General features: G+C 39.8%; 1 protein-coding gene across 2 annotated transcripts in view; it reads right to left on the bottom strand.

Moving 5' to 3' along the window:
- Positions 1 to 21,882, bottom strand: part of ATAD2B (ATPase family AAA domain containing 2B) — a 158,402-nt gene that overhangs the window by 17,119 nt on the left and 119,401 nt on the right. For both annotated transcript variants that reach the window (XM_075923418.1, XM_075923419.1), the window contains exons 24-25: positions 19,819 to 19,956; positions 4,666 to 5,361 (exon numbers count right to left, since the gene is read on the bottom strand). In XM_075923418.1, coding sequence (XP_075779533.1) covers positions 4,666 to 5,361; positions 19,819 to 19,956 — 834 coding nt within the window. The remainder of the gene's footprint in view (positions 1 to 4,665; positions 5,362 to 19,818; positions 19,957 to 21,882) is intronic.

Here is a 21,882-nt window from a genome sequence, read left to right as displayed (position 1 = left end):
GGTGAGGGGGGGGCAGCGGGCGTGGGGAGGCACTTTTCCTCTGCCCGGCAGCTCTGCGGGACCCCAGTCGGAGCCGGCCCGAGGAGGAGGAGGATCCTAGGACCCAGGTGAGCGAGCCCCGGGAATGCTGCTGCGCATGTGTGGGAGTTGCCTCACCCCGTTCGTATCTAGGGATCCGACGTAAGTCGGATCCAGGTAAGTCGGGGACTGCCTGTACATATATCCTAGGGCTCCTATAAAGTGGGTGCACAACTGGCTGGCTAATAACTACTCTCTGAGAATGGATAACAATCATGCTCGAAGGGCATAAGAAGTGGGGCTCTGCACGGGTATGTTTTGGGACCGGTTCTGTTCAATATTTTCATCAATGATTTAGATATTGGCATAGAGAGTATGCTTATTAAGTTTTCAGACAATACCAAACTGGGAGGGGTTGCACCTGCTTTGGAGGATAGCGTCAAAATTCAAAGTGATCTAGACAAACTAGAAAAATGGTCTGACGTAAATAGGATGAAGTTTAATAAGGACAAATGCAAAGTACTCTACTTAGGAAGGAACAATCAGTTTCACACATACAGAATGGAAAATGATTGTCTAGGAAGGAGTACTGTTGAAAGGGATTATAGTGCACAGCAAGTTAAACATGAGTCGAGAGTGTGACACTATTGCAAAAAAAGCAAACAAGATTCCGGGATGCATTAACAGGAGTGCTGTGAGCAAGACACAAGAAGTCATTCTTCCACTCTACTCTGCACTGATTAGATCTCAATTGGAGTATTGTGTCCAATTCTGGGCACCACATTTCAAGAAAGATGTGGAGAAATTTGAGAAGGTCCAGAAAAGACCAACAAAAGCAATTAAAGCTCTAGAAAACACAACTTATGAGGGAAGACAAAGAATTGGGCTTTTTTAGTTAGTAAAGAGAAGACTGAGAGGGGGACATGATAGCAGTTTTCAAGTATCTAAAAGGGTGTTACAAGGAAGAGTGAGAAAAATTATTCTCCTTGGCCTCTGATGATAGGACAAGAAGCAATGGGCTTAAACTGCAGGAAGGAAGATGAACATGAAGAAAAACTTCCCAATTGTCAGGGTGGTTAAGCACTGGAATAAATTGCTTAGGGAGGTTATGGAATATCCATCACTGGAGATACTTAAGAGCAGGTTAGACAGATACCTGTCAGGGATGATCTAGACCAGTGTTTTTCAACCAGTGGTACGAGTACCCTTAGGGGTACTAGAGAGAAATCTGGGAGATACATCAACAACTAAAATTTAGAAAAAACTTAATTTTTGTTTTAAGTTTTACAGCACTTGAAATTTTGGGGTGTAAAAAGTACAAAAATAATAATCGCCCACCTGGCTACGATTAAGTTGTTTAAGCAATTGTGTTGCAATGGTAGAAAAAAAATTGTGTCTGAAAACTGTAGGTACTGGGGGTACTAGTAATTTTTTTTTAAGGGTACTTAATTTAAAAAAAAAAAAAAAGGTTGAGAAACACTGATGTAGACAGTGCTTAGTCCTGCCATAAGGGCAGGTGACAGGACTCGAGGACCTCTCAAGGTCCCTTCCAGTTGTAGGTTTCTGTGATTCTATGAACTTTAAGAGGTGCCATATATTTTTATTTAATACAATTTTATTGGATCCACCAATCCATTTTTACTAGTGGCCCAACTAAACCCTTCCTGCCACTCTAATAGCTTTTGAATGGTTAGAGCGAGGTGACATATAACATGACTTTCAAAAAGTGACTGACACATTTAAAATCTGACTCCAGAATACAGTCACAGCTTGTCAGCTACAGCATGGGCTGAAATACATGCAGACTGCAGGGCATGGAGCTTCTCAGCTCCCATTGGCTGCTGTTCGCTGTTCACAGCCAATGTGAGCTGAGAGGCTCCGTGTCTGCAAGCAAACAAACCCATACTCTGCAAGCAAACAAATGTCCCAGCAGAGTACAGCAGAGTCTGCAGCACTTCCCAGGGTCACTTCCCAGCCTAGCAGTGCAATCTGCTGACACGCTGGTACTTTTTAGCAACATGGAGCATCTGCAGGCTTTGAGTCCCCTGCTGGCCCAGACTTCATGTGGCACTTCCACTTTGAAATGTACAAGAGCCCCATTGGGGACTCTTGTACATTTCAAAGGTGAAATGCCACTGCTGTGCCCTGCCCCCTCCCACGGAGCTGGAGAGAACCAACTTTTAAGATGACTCCCTCCAGAATCCTCTCCGCTTCCCCACCCACCCACCAACCCACATGCGCGCGTCCTTGCTGCCTCTTTCTGATAGAGGCAGCAAGGGAAGGAAAGTGAGTAGTTGACTAGTGTGTTGACTATCTGATAAGCTTTTGTTTATCAGATAGTGAACTCTTTCACACACACCCCCTATTCCCAGTCCCTGTCTTCCACAGCTCTGGGTCAAGGGGAGTGGCAGGAAGTGGCAACCAGTACACCCCTTGGCCCACACTGCTTTCCTTAGCACCTGACCTCTCCATCCCTGCCCATCCAAGGAGGCTATAATGAGGGGGATCTTGTGGCCAAAAGGCAGCTCCTGCCCCGGCACTCTGCCCTTGGCTGGAAACGGAGCTCCGGGGGAGTAAAAAAAGAAAAGGAAAAGAAAAATAAGAATCAGAATCACTGTGGGACAGAGAGGGCTGGAGCGCAAACAACAGTGCAGCTGGCGGCGGGAGGACAGATGGTTGGGAAAGGTGAGCTCTGGGCGAGAATCGCCTTGCAAAAAGTCCCCATCCTGGGCCAGATCCTTACTTTTAAACTTTCCACAGACCCGCTACAGTACCATCGGGGTCCAGGTGGGAAACCACTGATCTACATCATCTCCCAAGGTTTACTTTTCTCTCTTTATTACTACTGCTGATCCTACCCTGTCATTGCTTCTCTTGCCTCAACTATTCAACACACCTCTTTTCTTACAAGGCTGATTGTCACTTTAGTTTTCTTCACTTTATACATACATTTCTGAACGTATTTTTGTCCCACTACTCAGACCACATTGATGCAAATTTGAGTCCCCTCACTACCATTTGTCTTCCACATTAAGTTGAAAATTGTGTTCCTAACCTACAAAACCCTGCAAAATTCCACTCCTGACAAATCAGCACTTTGTTCCCATTTAATTTCTCATGTGCACTGCCTTGCTCAAGCCTCTCAACTACACACATTTTTCATCTCCTTCTACCACTTATTACTATACCATATTCCGTGCTACTCCTTATCCTTGGAAAACTCTTCTTAACCTTATACACTGAGTAATCGTGACATCTATCATTCAATCCCTTTGTTACAACTCATTTATTTTTCAAACCCTAACATTAACCTTTTAAAGATACACAGCTGTCCATAAATACATAAAAGAACAAATGAAAAAGGAAGCGAACAAACAGCTCTCATTTCTCCCCCCTCAGGAAATCATGGGCACCAAGGGATGTTGTTTCTCTGCTTTTATTCACCATTATCCTTCCCACCTCTTTGTCTGTTGTCCTTTCTCTGCGATGTCTATCCAACTATTGATTGTAAATTGCTCCCAGCAGGGATCGTCACTTACAATGCTACATGTACACCTCAGGCAAAAATCTTTTTGTTACAATTTTTTAAAAAATATAATACTCTTAACTAGGGATGTAAGCGACTAGTCGACTAGTTGCTTCCCCCTTCCTTTTCTGCCTCTATCAGAGCAGCAAGGGCGGGAGAGTAGGAGATGGTGCTGGGGGAAAACAGATGAAAAGCCGGCTTTTAAGCTGGTTCCATCCATCACCATCTCTGCTGGAGGCAGGGGGCTAGCAGGGACTGAGCACAAGCCAACAATCAGCTGATTCCCGGCTTGCACCCAGTCTCAGATGCTGCGCCTCTGCTTTTAAAATGTATTAAGTGCCTGCCAGTTCTTAATACATTTACAAATCAGAAACGCAGTGGGAGGGACCTAGCACGAGCTGGGACAGCTAATTTCTGGCTTGCACTGGGTCCCCCCACTGCGCTCCAGCCTTTTAAATGTATTAAGAGCTTATCAGCTCTTAATACATTTAAAAGGCAGACACACAGTAGGATTAGCTCCCATGGCTAACCCAGCTGCAGCTCCCTCACTTATAAAGAAATCAACTTGTCGATTGAAAATCCATCAACTAGTCGATTGAAAATCTATTGACTAGTTGATTAAACAAAATTTAACATCCCTGCTCTTAACCTATTTTCATCCAAATCCTTCACATTTGCAATAAGGAAATCCTGCAAGATTATGCATGCTTTATATTTTATTGTATTAAAACCCAGTGACACTGCAAATGACTGAATCAGAAAGCACTATGACCCCACAAGATATTTAAGCACCATACTAAAAGAAATCTTCAAAAAAAATTATTTTCAATATCACAAAATGTTACTTGTATATGTGCAGTTTCCCCTCAGAAACCATATAAAAGCATATAAACACAGTGCTAGTATTAGGGTAGGCTTATTCATCTAAGGAAGCACACATAGTGAATGTGACCAAAAATGAGTTTACCCACAGTGGAATTGTATTATAAGAATATTAATGTTCAAAATGTTCAAGGTACAGTCATATAATACACTATGCAGCTGCTATTGCAACAAAGTATATCCATCTATATTTACAGCATTAAGCTCAGTACTGGAAATACTGAAAACATAAGCCGTACCTTCTTTATCTGGTTCTGTCTCTTTAGTCTCAAATTCTGTACTGCTCAGTGATGTCTTTTCATTATTGCTGTATTGTGTATCCTCAATATTAGAATGTTTTACCAAATCAGCTCCCTGATTTTCACCAGAATCTTCTGTTATTTCCTTTGGCTGATCTTCAGATATAGCTTTTTGTTCATTACGAGACATAACAGTGTTGTCACATGCTGAAACATCAACTGGTTCTGCTTTACCATTCTGACATTCTGGAACAGGCATTCCCTCTAAACTGTTTCCAGATGCCTCGCCATTTACACAGTCCCCCTTAGACTCTTTCCTTGATTCCTTTTCAGCATTCACATTAAGACTGTCATTTACTAACAGGGATTCATTTGAACTCTCTTCTTCTGTGGATGCAAAACTGTTTTCTTTTCCTACTGTCCCATTGTTAAGTCTCTGCTCCGAGTCTATATCCATGATATCACAGGAGGACTCATCATTTGTCATAGACAGATCTCCTGTTTCCTCTCCATTCTCAATGCAGTCTGTGCTGATCTCTAGTTCCCCATTTTCTAGCAGCTTCCTGTCCTCTCCATGATTTTCATCATCGGCAAATTTTGCATCATCTTCATCTTTTTTCAGATTGTTGACTTTTCTCTTTTTAATAATGCCTTTCCCCCACTGTGACCGTCGTCTTGATTTCCTCCTTATTCGAACTGTATTGGAAGAGAGAGAAAACTCGTTACTTTTAAATGCTCATACATCTCCAACATATGGGCTAGGATAACTGAACAATACTAACAGACACCCACTATTCCCACACTTGGAGATTTTCAAAAGCATTCAACATTGAACTCATTCTGCTCCAACTGAACTCAACAATAAAACAGAGTCAGACCAATGCAAAATACTTCTGAAAGTTCCACCACTATGGATATTTTACACTAAGTAAGCTCATTAATTTAATCAGTAATGCCACTCCCCTGTCCTTATTTACATTCCTCATGAAGACTGACTTTTATTTAGATGACTAAATATCAAACAATTAAAGCCAATTTTACTTCACTTTTTTTTAAATCCCTCAGATCACTTGGAACTATAATGTTGTGCAAAAATTAAGATACATAACCCAACAACCTTATTTTTTTTACCAATGTCCTCTCTCTGACCATTGACATTGATTTGCTTGTTTGAAGTCAGATAATATACTCTCTGTGATGGGGCAGTGTCTTCTTAGGGCACGTCTAAACTACATTCCTCTTTCGAAAGAGGGATATAAATTAGACAGATCGAAATTGCAAATCAAGCCAGGATTTGAATTTCCCGTGCTTCGTTTGCATAAAGGCAGGTGCATGCTCTTTCGATAAAGGCCTTTTCAAAAGTGAAATTGCCATCTAGATGTGGTTCTTTTGAACAAAAACAACACAAAACAAAACACGTTTTTGAAAGATCCCGTACTCCTCAAAAAGAGGGTTTTTCTTCCCCAAAAGAACTGCGTCTAGACGGTGGTTTAACATTCGAAAAGCCCTTCATTGAAAAATGCACGGCTGCCATTATGCAAATGAAGCATGGGAAATTCAAATCGCAGCTTCATTCGCAATTTCAATCTGTCTAATTTACATCCCTCTTTCAAAAGAGGGATGTAGTTTAGACAAAGCTTAAGTGTCTAGGATAGTGAGACATCAATCTCAAAAGGAGCTTTTGGTTATGTTCCTAATATCAACTTTAAACAATAGTACAGGAATAGTATTCAACTGTAATGTTGAATTTCAGTGGTTTTTTTAAGAGCGTAATGATGAAAGTGTAGTTTAGCAGACTGGTAGATGGGAACTCCTGGATTTCAATTTCAGTTCTGATACAGATTACTTGTGCTCTTTGGCAAGTTATAACCACTTTGCTAGAGATTTTCCTTCTAAAAATGGAGGCCGCTCTACTTAAAGTGGTCATATGGGTGCTGGCAGTATCTTCAGAGAAAACAATCAGTATGACGGGGAATCTCTCTCAAAGTGACAATCTTTCAAAATGAAAGAAACTAAGTCCATTAACAGTATCTTCTCACCTCATTTGGTCAGTTATGAAAGTCAATGTTCACAAAGTTGCTCTGAAGATGCTAGTACCATGTTAGTGTTGTGTAGATGTTCAGAGAAACATTATTAAATGCAGAGAACTTCTTCTCTGAAGGTGCCATACTTAATCTAATCCTTTAACTAGTCTCAACAATTTAGTAACTACAACATTAACAAAAAATGTTAACTTTTAGTTTAAATTTTTTTTTAAAAGGACAGTCATATTGAAAAATCACAATTCCACCTGAAAAGTGTATACATACTATTACAAGTAATCCCTAAGAATACTAAAATGAAAGATTTAAAAAAAAATTCTCACAGCTTAGTTTGTGTATTTAATAGCACTTTCTATACCGTTAGTTTCACTGTTTTGTTAATGATCAATTGCATTAGTCTCAGGCACAACTTTGGTGGAGCTCACATACACGGTGAGCTGCGAACCCTCCACTGCTTTGCAGAGGAAAGGGGGCAAGGCGTCCGGTGAGGGGGTCAGCGGGAAATGGAGTGGCAAGCAGCAAACCCTCCACCGCTTTGCGGGGAGGCGGGGAAAGCCCTGCGCAGCTGCTGGCAACATGTCAGTTTGGGAAATCGTGTTATTCCGGGGACAGCCGTATAATTCAAAAAAGTTCCCTAAAAAAAAAATCGTGCTATCGCGAAAACGTGTTAAGCAGGCACGTGTTAAATGAGGAATTACTGTACTGACAATAATGTTATTTCCAATTTAATACCAATACTGAGAAATTAAAAGTAAAAAAAAAAAACTAGTTTGTATTTGGCGACACAATATATGGAGATATACCATATCATCTCATAGAACTGGAAGGGACCTTGAGAGGTCATTGAGTCCAGTCTGCTGCCCTCATAGCAGGACCAAGTACCATCCCTGACAAATTTGCCCCAGATCCCTAAATGGCTCCCTTAAGGATTGAACTCACAACCCTGGGTTTAGCAGGCCAATGCTCAAACCACTGAGCTACCCTTCCCCCATATAACATTATAAAGCCCAGCTATCGGTAGGGAGTGGGGGAAAGAGCTGGGAGGTAAAGGGAAGGGGCCATGCACGGCTCAGCTGGGATGTGGGGGGAGCCAGGAAGCCCATGGGCAGAGAGAAAGAGCCCACTCAATTAACCACATTTAGCACGGACACTAACTGACAATTTTTTTCTATTTCCTTTCTCTCCCCAGCCCCTCTTTTTATGCTACTTATTTGCAACTCTGGATCCCCTGCGCTACTCATCTTAATTTTGGAGTAAGCCCCATTGAACTTATTTGGCACTTCCGTTTTTTGAGAAAAAGTTTAGATATGCTAAAGTAAAATAGGGAAAAGGCTTATGGCATCACCATTGTGGTCTGTGGCCATTATGTTCCAAAATAAGGGGCATGTATTAGGTAATATAAAATAAGAAAATGACACTCAGTGGCAATGTTTCTTAAACTTTTTAAGACCGAGGAACAAACAACATTTTTTTTTAAATGACGAACAACAGGATTTTTTTTTTGAGGAAAAAAAAAGGGGGAGGAGGTGGAGGGAGTTATTGAGCAAACAAAAAAAGTTGCCAACCCAGTGTGCCATAGAACACAGTTTTAGAAACAGTGCTCAATGGCAACAGACAACTCTAGATCTCTCTTAACTGCAGCTTTCTGTACTGTATACTTGAAAAAACAAAAACTGGGCTGGGTAGCACTTTATAGACTAACAAAACAGATTCTAAACTTAGTTAACTAATTAAACAAGCCATGAGGATTAGCTAAGTTAAACTTTTCATCCTAGCAACATCCAACACAGTAAATAGCTTTGGAATTTACTTGTCTAATCAAACATACTAAAAGAGAGGGAGTCTTGAAGAATGAATCATTGCAAAATTAATTATTTAAGTTACTAAGCAGTTGATCCACTCAGCCATATCCACATCTTCATCCACATCATTTTCTCCCAATAAGCAGTTTTCCTTAAGATATTTCATTCTTGAAATTATTCCCTGCATCTTATTCTTGCATTACTTACACCCATTTTTTTACTCAGGGAAAGAATTTCTTCACAATATTCCAAGATAGGGTCTCTTGAACCCAGAAACATAAAAAGTTGTGTGTGTGCTGAATAGTTTTCCCTTTTTCTTTCCAGTTCACTCCACTGTTCCTTTCTATGTTGCCTCCATCCTTTTCCTATACTGTCTTTCTGTCTTTAAGACAATGTCTTAACTCACTCCTCTGCCACGCTTGGCCAAGGTCCACCAATAGCCCAGAATAAAAACCATCCTATCCAGCCTGTGTCTTTCTTTGTGTGTTACTTTTTAGTTTGCTAAGAAATTGAAAGCCCAGAACTATCAAAAAGTAAGAGCTGGTAGTTAAGCTGGACAGACTAGAGCCATTAATTCATTTTTAAGAGACTGCAAGTGCAGGTATAGCATGTTTATGATGAGATTTAATTGTAATTGTTATTTTTAAATGAGAAATATAACATTTTAGACAATTTTACAAAAGTTTGCTTTAAATAAAAAAAATCAAAAAGGGAGACAGGAAACACAAATATGTAATCCTTTCATAATTTAGCACAATCTTTCTCCCATTGCAATCATTATCTATCATTACAATAGTTAATTTTGGAATAGGACAGATACACCAAACATTAAAAAGAAAAATTATGCCAATTAAAACAGAACGAAAACAGATTAATTCCATTTGTGGAGTCTATGAACTTCAAAGCTCTGCTAGTCATATGCCATTCCAGGAGTATTAGCTGAAGAACAGCCTTTTACTTTAAGTTTATTTTAAAAAATCCAGGCAGATGTTTCAAATCATTAGCTAGAAGAGAACGTTTGAAGTCTTTTAATTACAAGACTGGTTTCTATGTCAAAAGGGGAAACAAAATTTAACAAAACACAGAACCAAGAACATTGCTCAGAAAATAAAACAAGAAAAATGTGGAAAACAAAACAAAAGATAGAAAATCAAAAAACATTCTGTAAAAATGTACAGTAACCTTTGTACCAATGTTTCACATAATTTAATGTATAACGATCACATACTTTGTTTACCATTTTCTTGTACTCATACATGCAGTGTTCTTGGTCAAATTGTTGATTTGAGTACAAACCTTATGAATCAGAAAAACTCATTTGCAAGAGAAAAGGCTTTTCCTTGGTAGGCCTCTTGCTGGACTGACATAAATGTAATATGGTTTGTGATGAGAATGTTTACAAACACGGGAAGACTTCTCATACAAAGCGAGACTGAACAGGTTGTGATTATTTTGGTTAGGGAAGAGACAAGTATGAAGGTTATATATTGAGAAGGGTACAAACGAAATAGATACTGAAAAGGTAATTTAGGAGCTCCCACTACCTCTATGATAATACAAAACAAAAAAAAGTCATCTTGAAAAGCAGCCTGTTTAAAAAGAACAAAGTATTTTTACACAATCCATAATTAGCCTATGGAAGTCACTACCCCCAAATATTGAGAACAAGAATCATAGAATCATAGAATCATAGGACTGGAAGGGACCTCGAGAGGTCATCGAGTCCAGCCCCCTGCCCTCAAGGCAGGATCAAGCTCCGTCTACACCATCCCTGACAGATGTCTATCTAACCTGTTCTTAAATATCTCCAGAGAGGGAGATTCCACCACCTCCCTTGGCAATTTATTCCAATATTTGACCACCCTGACAGTTAGGAATTTTTTCCTAATGTCCAATCTAAACCTCCCCTGCTGCACTTTAAGCCCATTACTCCTTGTCCTGTCCTCAGAAACCAAGAGGAACAAATTTTCTCCTTCCTCCTTGTGACACCCTTTTAGATATTTGAAAGCCGCTATCATGTCCCCCCTTAATCTTCTTTTTTCCAAACTAAACAAGCCCAGTTCATGAAGCCTGGCTTCATAGGTCATGTTCTCTAAACCTTTAATCATTCTTGTCGCTCTTCTCTGTACCCTTTCCAATTTCTCCACATCTTTCTTGAAATGTGGCGCCCAGAACTGGACACAGTACTCCAGCTGAGGCCTAACTAGTGCAGAGTAGAGCGGCAGAATGACTTCACGAGTTTTGCTTACAACACACCTGTTGATACAACCTAGAATCATATTTGCTTTTTTTGCAACAGCATCACACTGTTGACTCATATTCAACTTGTGGTCCACTATGACCCCTAGATCCCTTTCCGCCATGCTCCTTCCTAGACAGTCGCTTCCCATCTTGTATGTATGGAACTGATTGTTCCTTCCTAAGTGGAGCACTTTGCATTTCTCTCTATTAAACCTCATCCTGTTTACCTCCGACCATTTCTCTAACTTGCTAAGAGTTTAATTGGATTAAAAAAAAATGAGAGAGACAAGAGTAACAAGAACATCCATAGTTTCATTACATATGATTTTTTTAAATCAGAAGCTATCAAAAGCCTGATTCTTAAAGGCTTCAAAAGCCATTAACTAAAAAAGTTAAGAAGTTTGCCTCTAAAATCAGAAAAATATGATAATCAACTATAGAATTTCTTGCACCTTCCAGGTTCTCTCTCCTGTCAGAGACATGAAGCCACACTAAAAGGAACACTGCTCTTATCCAGCATGACAATTCCTATATGTTCATATAAAAAAATTATGTGTGGTATAGTCATGATCTACTGCAGTTATCTGAGATTAGGCTAGAACCAGGAACCCCCGAGTTCTGACTTCAGGTAGTAACTTCATCTGCAGCAGCCATGTCTACAGTGATGGAGAAAACTGGTGTAAGATAATGCAATTTCCAGCTACTACAACTGCACGGCTGGAGTAAATGATTTTCATCAATTTTCTGAGGTGGCCCCACAGTGGGAGGTCAACGGGAGAAATGCTCCCCCAAAGTGGGAGGTTGACAGGAGTACTACAGTCAATGAGGGCATCATCAGTGATTGATTTTGTGGGACTTTACTAGACCCACTAAATCAAATGCCAAAGATCAACTGCTGCAGTGTCAATCTCCACAGCAGTGGAAACCAGCCCTCGGTGTCAATAATTCTTACCTCTACCTCATAATAAAAGCAACTCTAGGATTAATTTGTATTTGTAACTCACTTTGAAGATGATTTTTTTAATGTTTTCCTCTCAAGTTTAGGTGGCTTGTCCACTAAACCATCCCCCAAACAGGATGCATCACTACTTATTTGAAATAAAGCATTATAGCAGAGGCTTATATGACTGGGTCTACATCTTGTTCATAATTTTTTTAACCTTCCTTAAGCTATTGTGTCTGCAGTTTCATTAGAAGCAGGAACACTTGAACACTAGCCTGACATGGCATCAGCAATTAGTAGCATTTTAACCCATGTCACCTTAACCCTTCAGTTCTAGATGACAGTTAAAATGCCATCAAACACAAGTGCTAAAATTCCAGAATAAACCATGTGGATTTTGGTCCCAAATGCAGAACCTGGTTAAAATTGTGAAAAATATCAGGGAACCAGTTTTCCCTTTCCACCCTCAGGTTCTCTCACTTGTTTTAGAGTCAATAATCAATGCTAGTTCACATCTGCTAAACATATAGAAGTCATGACAAAGAGAAAGGGAAGGAGACTTAAAAATGGAGTAGAGGGAGTAAGAATGAAAAAAGGATGAGAAAAGAAATCATCCCCCAAAAAAGAGTAGCAGTTTTTTTCACCAGAAGACCAGCAGATACAAAAATTGACATCATTTAAAAATAGTGGTGAGGACCAAGCTATCCAAAGCTATAGTTCTTTACTAATACACTAAAATTGGTTTTATTCAGGAAGTACTTTTTCCTGCTACCCATTTCTTTAGTTGATCTGAGAAATAGACAGATACATAGATAGGATAGTTTATTCTAGTAGGATAAATTCAGTAATATGTTTCTCCTATTAATTTTATTTGCTATGAAATACATTTTAATCTGAAGTTTGGAAATCAATTCTATTTTTAATACTTCACTAGCTTTAAAATAAATCTACAAAAATTTTCTTGCTACAATTGTCAAACACCTGTAAGACATTTGGAGCATCCCTTACTCCATAAAACAAGCTGTGCAGGTTATTATGCAAGTAAAACAGCACTTGGTCAGTCCACTCCACCAATTCAATATTGCAAAATAATGTGCTACATACTCCATCTACTGGCAAGACACAGCAATATGAACGACGTTTTATTACTGCAACATTACAATAGTTAAAGTTCTACTGCCATGGCCTCCAAAATTTATTTTAATTGTTTCAGCAGTGACTAATATACCGCCTACGCAGGACAAGACACATCACCAGCACAATCTTACCCACTCAAACACACACAAACCCCTCTGTCACTCATGTAAATCCCAATCCCCTTTCTCTTATGCCGCTGCTGTGTTCCCACAAAACTTATACAAAAGTCACATCAGTGTCACCTCCACACAGGACAAAGTTAGATACTGTGGTGATAAACACCTTGGGTATGTCTAGACTACGTGGCTCTGTCGACGGAGCCATGTAGATTTGTTTTTTTGGCAAAGGCAAATGAAGCCGCAATTTAAATGATTGCGGCTTCATTTAAATTTACATGGCTACCGCGCTGAGCCGACAAACAGCTGGTTAGCTGTTTGTCCGCTCAGAACGCTAGTCTGGACGCTCCCCTGCCGACATCAAAGCCCTTTGTTGGCAGCCTCGGTAAACCTCATCCCACGAGGAATAACGAGGCTGCCGACAAAGGGCTTTGATGTCGGCAGGGTAGCGTCCAGACTAGCGCGCTGAGCCGACAAACAGCTGATCAGCTGTTTGTCGGCTCAGTGCGGCAGCCAAGTAAATTTAAATGAAGCCGTGATCATTTAAATCACGGCTTCATTTGCCTTTGCCTACAACCCTCATCTACATGGCTCCATCGATGGAGCCATGTAGTCTAGACACAGCCCTTGAGTCCACATGAGAGTTGCCTATACTTTTAGTTGCTATAACTGGTACATCTGATGAATTACAGGTTCCCTATTTTATCAGAGTATATGGAGCTTACACAAACAGCTATTTTTAGTAATTATTCTCCATTGATACTACCAGACTTAATTTACACAATGGAAAAACACTGAAATCTGCCAGAGTCTAGGAGAGCTGAACTAGGGATAACAATTGGGATTTTATTTTTGGTACTTTTAAAAATTAATTTTAATCCTATACTCCAACGGCCTATTTGTGAGCCAAGACCTCAGAATTGCTCTAGCTTTATTTTATAACTGCAATCTCTACTATTTCCTTTTACATATTTAATAAAGACTGGGTTTTGTCTGTATAAGTAGCAAAGCTCAAGCAGAGATGGAAAAGGAGTACCACTTAATAGCAAAGAAAAGACAAAATATACCCTTCAAAAGTACCAGTAAAAAATGATTCCTCGTGGTTACCTGACAGTGAAGTAAGCCTGCAACAATATTTTACCCAACAAAACTGTAAAAGTCTACCCTTCATTTACATTACTGCTTCAGAAATCTGAACTATAGTTTTAAAAAAAAATAAAAAATCAGAGGCCTAACTGTACGAGTGATCCATGTTTTCAGGGTAGTAAGAACTAGAAATAACTATCACATTAAAGTGTAAAAACAGTATGCTAAGCATATTATGAAAATGACAACATTAAACTTCAACATACAGATAAGTGAGGCACAAAAAAGTAGCAAACGCAATCAAGAGCATATGGTCACATTAGCTCTCCGTGTAAATCTAGAATAACTTCATTTACTTCAGTGGATAACCATGTAACAGAACAAAATTTAATTCATAATAAAGAACAGGCCAAACTGAGCCAAGCTGAAGGCATCTGTCAAATTGGTATTTCCAGGGATGAATTTTCATCAATTACTATTTAGAATAAACCTGTTAGATATTTTCTACAATGTGAAATAGCTTCAATCAATGGTAATAAAACTGAAAGATATCTTAGACACAGCTCAACTGCATTTTCCACCATAGCATTTACTCTGGTATAGAGACCTTGAGCATTATTCAGTGAGAAATAAGCATTTCAAAATGTATAACTAATATTAAGTATGTCACCAATTTCGCAAAGTAATACATAAGTGAAATCCAAACAATAGGCTTCTGTCACATAAAAATGCCGAAGTCTTGCTTACTGTTGACCATAAACCTTTATTTGATAAAATGTAACTGCAATTCTTCACTAATCTTGTTTTAATAATAGTTTTGCATACTTTTTTTTTTTTTTTTTAAGCGATTTTGCAAAGGCATTTCAATTCTGAAGGGGAAAACCCTCTCTTCTCCAACATGGCTCCCAAAGAGAAGGAACACACTAGCTTGCTTTACAAAAGGGTTTTTTTTTTTATATGTTTCATATGACTTATTCCAATTTTTGGCAATTATTCTCTACACGATATAAACAATTCTCCTAGAAGAGAAAATTGATCAGGAAGATATTGCAATTGCATGCAAAAAGACCACAAAGATAGAACAACATTACATAAGGGGAAAAAAGTCACTCCCCTTCTTGTAACTTTGTTCAAAATCTATTGTTCATGTCCATTCCAATCGCATGTGTTCACAAACATATGTGGTAGCTGTTGGATTTTTTCCATAGCAGCACGTATCAGGTCTGCCTGGACAGCACCTGGAATTGCACCTATATGGTGCTCTATACAGAGCCCTGCCTATCCGCCATCCTATCAGTTCCTTCTTGCTGGCTACTCGGACAGAGAGGTAGGTAGGTTGGTTGGCATTAGAACAGACAAACAAAACATCTCTATGAACAATAGTTACGATAAGGTGAGTAATCATTTTTTCATCTTCGCGTGTTTGTTCATGTCAATTCCAGTCAGGTGACTCACAAGCCCAAGTTCAGCAGGTGGGGTTGGAGTCATCCACTGATTAGAACACTTGCTCTTCCCAAAGGCCACATTGTCTCTATCCCACTGGGTGATTGCATAAGGGCTGTGTCTACACTGGGCCACTTATTCCAGAAAAGCAGCCGCTTTTCCGGAATAAGCTGCAAGCTGTCTACACTGGCCCCTTGAATTTCCGGAAAAGCAGTGACGATTTATTGTAAGAAATCAGCTGCTTTTCCGGAAAAACTATGCTGCTCCTGCTCTGGCAAAAGTCCTTTTTCCGAAAAACTGTTCCAGAAAAGGGCTAGTGTAGACGGCACAGTAGTCTTTTCCGGAAAAAAGCCCCGATCGCGAAAATGACAATCGGGGCTTTTTTCCGGAAAAGCGTGTCTACATTGGCCACAGACGCTTTTCTGGAAAAAGGGGTTTTCCGGAAAAGCAGCCTGCCAGTGTAGATGCTCTTTTTCCGGAAATACTTATAACGGAAAACTGTTCCGTTTTAAGCATTTCCAGAAATTCATGCCAGTGTAGACACAAGCCAAAGTGTGGTAAAAGTGTGCATAGAGGACCATGTCGCCGCTCTGCAGATTTCCTGGGTAGGAATCTGCACCAGGAATCATGTTGGAAAAGGCCGGAGCCCTTGTGGAACGTGCAGTGACTGGAAGAGCAGGTGTTGTTGCTGGACTGTAGCATTCACAAATGCCAGATGTAATTGACCACAAAATCCACTGAGAAGAGACATTCTATCTATCCCTGCCACAAACTTTCAAAATGACTCCATTTTCTAAATACAGAAGTCCAGCTAGCACTCTGCAGACATCCAATGAGTGAAATTTTTGCCTCCTGTCGCTTGAATGTGGTTTTGGATAGAATACTGTGAAGAGGATGTCCTGGTTGATGTGAAACTGGGAGACAACTTTTGGGAGTAAAGCCAGGTCAGGTCTGAGCTGAACCAAGTCGCTATGGAACACAGTATAAGGGGGCTCTTATGTTAAGGCTTTGAACTTAGACACCCTCCTGGCTTAGATAATCACTACCAGAAATACTCAAAAGAACTGAATTTAGTTTCAGCTTCAGAGGCGGAAAAATGGAAGTCTGTTTTAGAAATGCTAATTGAAAAGAATAGTTCTCGTCCCATGTAAATCAAACTATATCAATCATTTTCTGATATTACTACTATATTTTTAAGTCAAGTGTCACCAAACGTTTTTGATAGCAAAGACGATCTCATCCTCTCCCATTTTCACTTATAAATCGCAATACATTCAACTCTGGCTCTAAAATAAATTATTCCCCCTCCACTTAAAATAATTCCTTTACAAACTAATCATTCTTCACACATCTATGGTACGTCTAGACTACATGCCTCTGTTGCCAGAGGCATGTAGATTAGGCTACCAGACATAGTAAAATGAAGCGGCGATTTAAATAATCGCCGCTTCATTTAAATTTACATGGCTGCCGCGCTGAGCCGACAAACAGCTGATCAGCTGTTTGTCGGCTCAGCGCAATAGTCTGGACGCGCGTGTGTCGACATCAAAGGTATTTGTCCACCACCCAGGTAAACCTCATCCCAGGAGGTTTACCTGGGTGGTCGACAAATACCTTTGATGTCGACAGCCACGTGTCCAGACTATCGCGCTGAGCCCACAAACAGCTGATCAGTTGTTTGTCGGCTCAGCGCAGCAGCCATGTAAATTTAAATGAAGCGGCGATTATTTAAATCGCCGCTTCATTTTACTATGTCTGGTAGCCTAATCTACATGCCTCTGGCGACAGAGGCATGTAGTCTAGACGTACCCTAAGACAGTCATGAGAAATCTAAAGAAGGTACTTTGGCTTTAATCTTCGCTCCAAAGAATTTCCTTTTTTTCCCCTTTCTACTATAGATGCACAAACTCTTTCAAATATGGCTGTCTGCGTGTCTGTTCACAAGTCTGTTTGTACAAGAATTCCCCCTAAATAGTAAGAGAGAGGACCACCAAATTTGGTAGGCAGCTTCCTCTTACAGCTTAAAGCCTGGTCAGGGTTTCATTGTACCAAGATAATGGGATGCATGTGGAATGTGATTGATTCTCATCAAAACGGAAAGGGAGGGGTGTGATAGCAAGGACAGTTATAGTCACGAATGACCACAAGGGGCAGCAAACATGAAGCCAGTTATACCCCAGAATAATCACAGGGGGACTACAAGCACTCCAGTCATGGGGAATAGCTGTTGTCTGGCAGCATGGCCCCCAACACATTGGTCACATCCAGGAGAGTAACTGCTGGCTTGGGCTACGCAGCCCCTGCCACCTGGGCCATCCCTGGGGAGCAAATGCCAGCCAGGTCACGTGGACCCCACCACCCCAGGTCAGATCCAGGCCACATAGGCCTCTACTCCCCCCACCCTGAGTCCCCCATGCCTCCCAATTCCCTGCCCTGACTACTGATCCCCCCCCCCCACACACACACACACACACTCCCACACTCCTTCCCTGAAGGATACAAGCAACACCAGGTAAGTCTTCTAGTCTAGATAATACATGGTTCTACCTCAGTACAGGGGACTAGATTAGAAGCCCTTAGTGGCACCTGACCTTCCTTTCCCTGGCTGGAAATAAATGAAGGAAACAGCAGCACAGCACTTCCAAGACTACAGTGTACCACACTGAGGCAATCTATTTCATGGCACAGAAGGGCTAAATTCAAATAATCATGAGCCACCTTCTTTTCTACTTTTATTTTCATGTGAACTGTCCACATTTATGTGGCAAAATGAAAACACAGAAAGCAAACTTCTGCTTCCACTATTTTACAGCATTTCATACAATTACTTCATATTGCTGACTCTTGAATTCCATAAGCACAGGAACTGAAGGACTGAGCAAGAAATAAGGCTTCAAAGGCCGCAGACCTAGCATCTCTAGAATTATTTGATGTCAAATCTACCCTATATATTTCTAAATCATTTTTATGCCAGGAAAGTAATACCATTACCATGCCAAAAGACAAAGTGGATGAGGTAGTACCTTTTAAATGGACCAACTTCTGTTGGCACAAGAGACAAGCTTTCAAGCTAGAGAGATCTCTTCTTCAAGCCTGTCTCTTCCTCCAAAAGATGTTGGTTCAATAAAAAAAAAAAGTTTTTAGCCCCTCTCTTTTGTCTCATATCCTGGGACCAACATGCATGCCTGCCTGGAAGGGAAAAAGCAACCCACTTCAATATATGTGAACTCCCTTAAGAAATTACTCTGTTTTTGCTTAAATATTAATAACTGACCCCCACAATTCAACTGGAAATGGATTCACTAGTCTCAGGGAATTAGCCACACACATCCCCTCTCACATGCCTTCTTATTCTGGTTTGTGAAACATCACATAACACAATTTTAAAACCAAGCTCACTATGGCTCATTTAATTCTCTATCAGTAAAAGTAAATCTATACGGCATACCATCAAACACAATATACATCTGTACTTTAGAACTGATGTGACAGTGCTGGACAAACTCAATTTCCATTCATTTAAATGAGGTCAACTGAAACTACCTTTCACCACTGGACATTTAAAGTTGTTCACAACTGGATTCTTGCAAGCAAAACAGCCTGCCAATTTCTATAATTAAAAAATGCCTTTTAGAAAACTCAACACAGGAAATACTTATGTGCAAATCTGAAACAAGAAAATCTTAAACCGAAAAATAAGTTAACTTGAAAAAAATATTTTAAAGCTATTGTAATACAGGCTTAGCCTCTCTAGTCCACTACTCTCTGGTCCAGCAACATCCGTGGTCCAGTATGATTTTAGCTAACCAGATATCCACTTATCAAGGGTACGGCCAAGTTTTCTGCAGTGCCATAAAGTTTGTTTAAAGCCACCAGTCCTGGCTCTCAGGGTTCTGAGTTGTTATTTAGCTCTAATTTACCCCTAAATGTCTTCTAAGAGTCCAATAAGCAATAGAAGTGTTGGTAATGCTGCTACACAATATTGACCCCTCCTGTGGTTCAGCAAATTTTCTGGTTTAGCACCCGTCAGGACCCAAAGGTGCCGAACTGGAGAGGTTCAACCTGTACTTATATTTTTTTAATTAAAACAGTTAAAAATCTTGCTTTCCACTTCCTTCCAATGGTTGTCTCTGCAGAGATATAATGAAGCTGGAAAATGGTTGCTTTTAAAGACACAAGATCTGTGTGGCTAATGTTCCTCCTCCTACAGGAGAAATAGAAGGAATCACTAAATAAAACAGATAATATATAGTCATACTAATCATTGTCTAAGTGTGCATGAAATCTATGATCATGGCTACCTGGGCTAGTGCTCTACCTACAGTATGATCTGACGTACTCACATGCACATTTATTTGCAGAGTTGTGCCAAACTGCTACTGCATTTTTTTGTTTGTTCCGAAATGCCTCTTCAACTCTTGTTTCTGTTTTCCGTACAGTGGAACCATGAGGATTTATTTGCTCTGCTGTTACTGATAAGCCTGCACAAAAAAGATAAGCATACCTATTTAAATACTCGGAACTGCATAAACCAAATGCACACGGACACAAAAAAGCCTACAACATAGCATTGCATTAAAATATGGTAATTAACATATTTAAGTGGATACTGTTAAACCAAGATGTAAGTGAACAATTTTTTTCTCCAGCAGTAGAATGTATTCAGCATAAACATTTAAAAACTGTTAAATCTGATTGCTTAAGGCTTATATACATATGAAACACTGTAGCACTTCACTACAGATACTGTCTACACCAATGAACCTTCTCTAGTTTCTTTAGATCTTTCCTGAAATGTGGCTCCCAGAACTGGACATAATACTCTAATTAAGGCCCAATCAGCACGAAGTACAGTGGAAGAAATATTTCTCATGTCCTGCTTACAACACTCCTGCTAAAACATCCCATATTTGCTTTTTTGCAACACAGTCAAACCTTAACTGATATTTAGCTTGTGATCTGTTCTATTATAACCCTCAGATCCCTTTCCACTGTACTCTTTCCTAGTAGTCATTTCCCATATACTGTGTGCGTAACTGATTATTAATTCCTAAGTGAAGTACTTTCCATTTGTCTTTAAAAATGTCATCCTATTGAACATTTCTCCAGTTGGTCTACATAGTTTTGAATTATAATCCTATCTTCCAAAGATTATGCCATTATCTAAATCATTAATGAAGATATTGAACAGAGTTGCATCCAGAACTGATCGTCACAGAACCCAATCGTTATGCTCTTTCACAATTACAGTGAATCATTTATAACTACACTCTAGGAATGGTTATCCAACCAGTTATGCTCCCACCGTATAGTAGCTCCATCTACGATGTATTTCCCTAGTTTGTTAATGATAAAGTCATGAGACTGAATCAAATGCCTTACTAAAGCCTAAATATACCACATCTACCACTTCCCCCTTATCCACAAGGCTTTTCACCCTGTCAAAGAAAGCTAAAAGATCGGTTTGACTTATCACCTTATTGTCTTTTAGATGTTTGCAAATGGATTGCTTAGACTTGTCTGTAGTTCCCTGGGTTGTCCTTATTTCCCTTTTTACAAAAAGGGCATTATATTTGTCCTTTTCCAGTATTCTGGAATCTCTCCTGTATTTTTCAAAAATAATAGTTCATGGCACAGCTATCTCCTCAGTCAACTCCTTGAGTATTCTAGGACACATTTCATCAGGCCCTGGTGACTTGAAGAAATCTAACTTGAATATGTAATTAACTTGTTCTGTCCCTATTATAGCTCCCAAACCTACCCCATTTTTCCTAGCATTAAGTATGTTAGGGTGTCTAATCACCACCAACTTTGTTTCAGTTTGACCAAGAAACTCATTAAGTGCCATTTCCACATGTTCTGTTACTGTTTTCCCCTCTTCATTGAGCTACACCCTAGCTAGTTTGAGCTCATTTTGTGCCTTTGCCTTTCTAATTTTGTCCCTACATAATTGTGTAATTTGTTTATATTCGGCCTTTGCAATTTGACCTAGTTTCTACTTTTCCTAGGACTCTTTTTTGATTTTTAGATCATTTATGATTTCCTGGTTAAGAGGAGTGTTCTCTTCCCATACTTTCTACCATTCCTACACAGTGGAATAGTTTGCTCTTTTGTCCTTAATAATGTTTCTCTGAAAAACTGTCAACTGTCTTCCATTGTTTTTTCCTTAGACTTGCTTCACATGGGATCTTACCTACCAATGACCTGAGCTTGTCAGTCTGCCTCTTGAAATTATCTTCATTAGGGATTTTAAATAGTGTATAACAGCATGAAATCTTAATGGCTACATGACTATTCAATAGTTGCAGGGGATGGGGCTTGCAGCCAGTGAACTCCTGGCCCTGCTCCCAGGGAACCCTCTGCCACCCTGCATGGTTGCATCTTCATCAGAAGATATAGAGGCAGTA

The sequence above is a fragment of the Pelodiscus sinensis genome, chromosome 3 (genome assembly GCF_049634645.1).
Source record: "Pelodiscus sinensis isolate JC-2024 chromosome 3, ASM4963464v1, whole genome shotgun sequence".
In the NCBI taxonomy this organism is placed as follows: domain Eukaryota; kingdom Metazoa; phylum Chordata; order Testudines; family Trionychidae; genus Pelodiscus; species Pelodiscus sinensis.
Note: the sequence above shows the minus strand (reverse complement) of the source record. Positions and strands in the feature narration are given on the sequence as shown.